General features: G+C 41.8%; 1 protein-coding gene across 1 annotated transcript in view; it reads left to right on the top strand.

The window, feature by feature from the left end:
* The window catches only part of ADAT2 (adenosine deaminase, tRNA-specific 2), a 34,432-nt gene extending 29,757 nt beyond the window's left edge, over positions 1-4,675 (top strand). The window contains exons 5-6 of the mRNA XM_011997165.1: positions 2,992-3,064; positions 3,170-4,675. Of these exons, the coding sequence (XP_011852555.1) occupies positions 2,992-3,064; positions 3,170-3,213 (117 nt within the window). The 3' untranslated portion in view covers positions 3,214-4,675. The remainder of the gene's footprint in view (positions 1-2,991; positions 3,065-3,169) is intronic.
* Positions 4,676-5,006: the final 331 nt, after the last annotated feature.

Below are 5,006 nucleotides of genomic sequence, written 5' to 3' on the forward strand. Positions count from 1 at the left end.
TACTTGGGAGGCTGAGGCAGGAGAATGGCGTGAAACCAGTAGGCGAAGCTTGCAGTGAGCCGAGATTGTGCTCCAGCCTGGGTGACAGAGTGAGACTCCGCCTCAAAAAAAAAAAAATTATTTTATTATTAATGTGTGCTTTTTATTAATGCCACAAATTTGTCGCTGTAATGGATACTTGAAAATATAAATAATAAATTATCTTGGTGTGTTAGAGTGGTGCAGTTTCCTTCAAGGCCTGTAACTCAGCAGTTCTCATTCCTGACTGCCCATTAGAATCTCCTAGAGGCTTCTACGCCTGACTCAGCTCAGCCCTGCCCCAGACCCTGCTCAGCCCTGCCCCAGACCATCTGAATCAGAAGGCAGGGGGCCAACAGTGCTGTGTTTCCAGAGATCTCCAGGCGGTTCTCCTGAGCAGTCATGGTTGAGAACCACTGCTCTCATCCCATGTGAGAGGAGAGGGCACTGAGTGTGCGAGTGGAGTGGAGGGCGACTCCTGGAGAGCTCCAGCACTTAACGCAGCAGGAAGCAGAGGGCATCTGTGACGGGACTGGCCGGCAGTGGTTAGGATGGTGAAACGCTGAGAAGCCAAGGGAGGCAAAGAGCGGTCAGATGGAGCACGGTGGCCAGTTGCCTCCAGGACTGCAGAGTTGAGGAAGCTGAAAGGAGACCAGTGTTTTGGTCAGTAGGGACCTGGGGATTTCTGAGAGGGCAGATATCGGGGGAAACCCCACCCCTGATATTCAACATGGGTTCTTTTCTATTTCCCTAAGCGTCGGCTGGTCTGAGAAATAAAGGAAAAGAGTGCAAAAGAGAGAAATTTTAAAGCTGGGTGTCCGGGGGAGACATCACGTCGGCAGGTTCCACGATGCTCCCTGAGCTGTAAAACCAGCAAGTTTTTATTAGCGATTTTCAAAAGGGGAGGGAGTGTACGAATAGGGTGTAGGTCACAGAGATCACATGTTTCACAAGGTAATAAAATATCACAGAGCAAATGGAGGCAGGGTGAGATCATAGGACCACAGGACAGGGTGAAATTAAAATTGCTAATGAAGTTTTGGGCACACATTGTCATTGATGGCATCTTATCAGGAGACAGGGTTTGAGAGCAGACAACCAGTCTGAACAAAATTTACTAGTCGGGAATTTCCTCGTCCTGATAAGCCTGGGAGCGCTATTTCATCCCTTTGTCTTCAACCATAAAAGACAGCCGCCCCCAAAGCAGCCATTTTAGAGGCCTACCGCAGGGGTGCATTCTCTTTCTTAGGGATGTTCCTTGCTGAGAAAAAGAATTCAGTGATATTTCTCCTGTTTGCTTTAGAAAGAAGAGAAATATGACTCTGTTCTGCCCGGCTTACCGGCAGTCAGAGTTTAAGGTTATCTCTCTCGTTCCCTGAACATTGCTGCCATCCTGTTCTTTTTTCAGGATGCCCAGATTTCATATTGTTCAAACACACATGCTCTACAAACAATTTGTGCAGTTAATGCAATCATCACAGGGTCCTGAGGTGACATACATCCTCCTCACCTTACGAAGATGACAGGATTAAGAGATTAAAGTAAAGACAGGCATAGGAAATCACAAGGGTATTGATTGGGGAAGTGCTAAGTGTCCATGAAATCTTCACAGTTTATGTTCTTCTACCATGGCCTCAGCCAGTCCCTACGTTTGGGGTCCCTGACTTCCTGCAACAGGCAGACTGAGTGAAGCGCTGGGAGCTCAAGCCAGTAAAGATGAGGCCACTGAGGAGTGAAGGCAGGAGCAGGGTGTCAGCCTTTGATGGGGCAGGGTGGACGGAAGGTTATGTGTTATGGCAAAGGTTTATGCAGGTGTGGGAGGCCCAGGCAAGGGCAGACTGAAGACACAGGAGAATGGGAGGTTCGTTCTGAACAGCATCTTGCAGTAGGTGGTCGTCCTGTCCCCTGTGCCTGTGCTTTCTGGCATCTTCCTTCCAGATGCTCATTGTGTCATTTCATGCACTTCAGAAGGGTACATGGTTTTAAGTCCAAACTCTTCTGACAAACTTTCCAAGCCATACATATTTTTTATCCCATTTTTTGTCTTTCTTTTCTTATGCTTCCTTAATAATCACCTCCTCGTCTATCAGCTGATTTCCTCATACACTACCCAGGCTGCTTCTTGCCCTTTCCCTGAAATGCTCTGCTTAGCCTCTTTAAATATTCTCTATCCGTAAGGTAAGTTCAAGTTTCGTGCCTTCAGGTAATATTTCATATGGTAACACTCCTTACTGATAACACAATTTCTTATTTGTTCTTTCACATGTTATGATTTCTTTTCCCCAGTTAGATGCTAAAGATAGAACAAGCTGAATTTTATTTTTTAAAAGCCTCTATAGCAAGGGTTGATAAGCTTTTTCTGCAAAGGGTTAGCTAGTAAATATTTCACCCTTTGTGAGCCACTTCTGTCTCTGTCACTTAGTCTTTTTTTTTCTTTAACAAAACTTTTAAGATATAAGAACCATTCTTAGCTCACAATTCTCAGCTTTGTAACGGATTTGGTCCACCAAGTATAATTTGCCAACCCTAGCTCTATAGCATCAAATGCTTAATGGGCCACTAGTAAATAGGAGCAGATAAAAATAATGCTTAATGAGCACTTATGATGTGCCAGGTATTTAACAGGTGTTATCTCACTTAATCCTCACAAAATCCCACTGAAGTAAGTGCTATTATTGCCAACATTTGATAAATAAGGCATGGAAAGTTTAAGTGCCTAACCCGAGATCACAAAGCTGGTAACTTCTACAATAGTTGATGGATGAGTAACAGTTGATTGGGAGTGAAGCCTCACTGAGGCCATATATTAAACATCTTTTGGAAGTGTACCTCATTACCTATGTTACTAATATCCCCAAAGTTTATTAACATATGAAATCTGTTTACATAATCACGTATATATTGTTGTTTTTATGGGATACAACACACATTTTCATAGGCCTATGTTCATTCTCAGCTTTCTCATTCCATCAGTGTATCCCTGGATATCGGGCTGAGGAAGCAGTGGAAATGTTAAAGACCTTCTACAAACAAGAAAATCCAAATGGTCAGTTTTCTATTGTAAATAATGTACTTCCCTTAAATCTATACAAAGAGAGTCTGCTATGAGCTTACCTCTTCACTTTCTTTTTCTTTTCTATTCTTTTCACAGCCCCAAAATCAAAAGTTCGGAAAAAGGAATGTCAGAAATCTTGAACATGTTCTGATGAAAGAACCAAGTGACCCAAAGTGACCTGGACAAGATTCCTAGACTGAAAGCTGTTGACATCGTTGAATCATATGTTTATATATTGTTTTTAATCTGTGGGAAAATGGTGTCTCTCATCATTTGCTCTGTTAAGGGAACAAATTAGCACTTTTTAGAAGTCTGACAATTGTAAACAATTGTTAGCTTTTCCACAAGCTGATTCCCATTTTGAGATGGGGGGAAAATTAAGGTTTGAGGTTTTAGAAATTAGCAAGTAGTGCGTACCGTTCCAGCCACAAGTGCCCAGTCCAGGCAAGTGCTGACTTTTTAGAGAATGTGTGGCCAGACCCAGGGGCCTGGAGTGTGTCTTAACTGCATACAGTGTGCCACCCTGAGAACACCTTCTCCAGGACTGCCATTTCAGAGTCAGATTCTTCATTTTTTGCAGCTACGATGTTCTCCCAGGTCAATGAGGGGCTGTGACTTCTCTCTAAATTGTATGTAAGTTGTGTATATAGAGACCATAATTATATGGTTCTTAAAAAGACTTTGCTTTTATAAAGCATTTAGAGAACATGCATAGTTTTAAAACAAGTGCTTGGGTTGTCACTTAAATTATAGCGTATTGCTATAATAAAACCTAATTTATGTCTTATTTGAAGATGAATAGTCTTCAAAGATAAAGACTAAATGGGACAATTGTTATTGAGCAAAAAACCAAATTATCCTGCCCTCGTGGAGCTTATATTCTAGCGAGGGGAGATAGATATGATAGATAACACAGTTTATTGGAGGACAATAAGAGTTACGGCAAAAAGCAAAAGGAACACAGGGTAAAGAGGATGGGTGCCAGTCGGTGGTGAGAATGCTGACTGAAAAATAGAATGGTCGGTTTAATCTGAAACAAACGGTTATTTCTTTAAAAATCCATATAATAAATTTTAAATCTAAAATGTAAAACTTTGAACACAACACTAGAAAGGCTATCCACAGCACGAAGTCCCCAGTTCACCTCCCTGACTATAGGGCAGCTTTGCACAGCCCCACTGGGCGCACTGTGTGCTTCTGCCCAGAAGGGGGCCTCGCCGTTCCACCAGAAGCTCAGCTCCAGGCCCTGGAGGGGCTGCTGCTCCTCAGTTGCATTTCTTCAGTAGATTCATTTCCTTGATGCAAAGCATCTGTATTTGTTGGTTCTGTCATTTGAGCGATGTCTCTGAGTTGTTTGTTTTGAATTACATTACAGGCTGGAATGTAATTGTGGTGAAAGTATTTTTATATTGCTGAGAGTAGCAGCTAATCACAGTTACATGCTTCAGAGGATTTATAATTGCTTGGTTTTGTGTGTGTGTGTGTGTGTGTGTGTTTTTAACTGCATTTGAAAAGTTTTATAGAGAATATGCATGATTTTAAATCTGTGATAATGTTACATGCACCTTCAATTTCATCCACTTTAAAAACTATCTTCTTATTAAATTTTAGTGCTTTGACTAGTTTGTTCCTTTTTGCAGTTGGTTGTAATTCATTTCTGGCTTCTTATGCTTTTCTGCAAGCAGATTTCATTGCACTTATTGTGTTCATATCATTTTCTTGGGGATTATTTGTAGGACAACCAACCTGGAGTTTTGTCTCTGTGGAGTACCACCCGGTAAGTCTGGTTTAGCATCTTATGTCCAGTAGGTACTTGGTAAACATTTGCTAAATGAAATTACTCCTTGAAATTTGGGGAAAAGTGAATAAGACTATCTAGGACAAAAAGTCAAAGCCAAAAATAGTATATGAGTATTCTAGCCCAGAGACAGTC

This window comes from Mandrillus leucophaeus, unplaced genomic scaffold, assembly GCF_000951045.1.
Source record: "Mandrillus leucophaeus isolate KB7577 unplaced genomic scaffold, Mleu.le_1.0 Scaffold531, whole genome shotgun sequence".
Taxonomy (NCBI): domain Eukaryota; kingdom Metazoa; phylum Chordata; class Mammalia; order Primates; family Cercopithecidae; genus Mandrillus; species Mandrillus leucophaeus.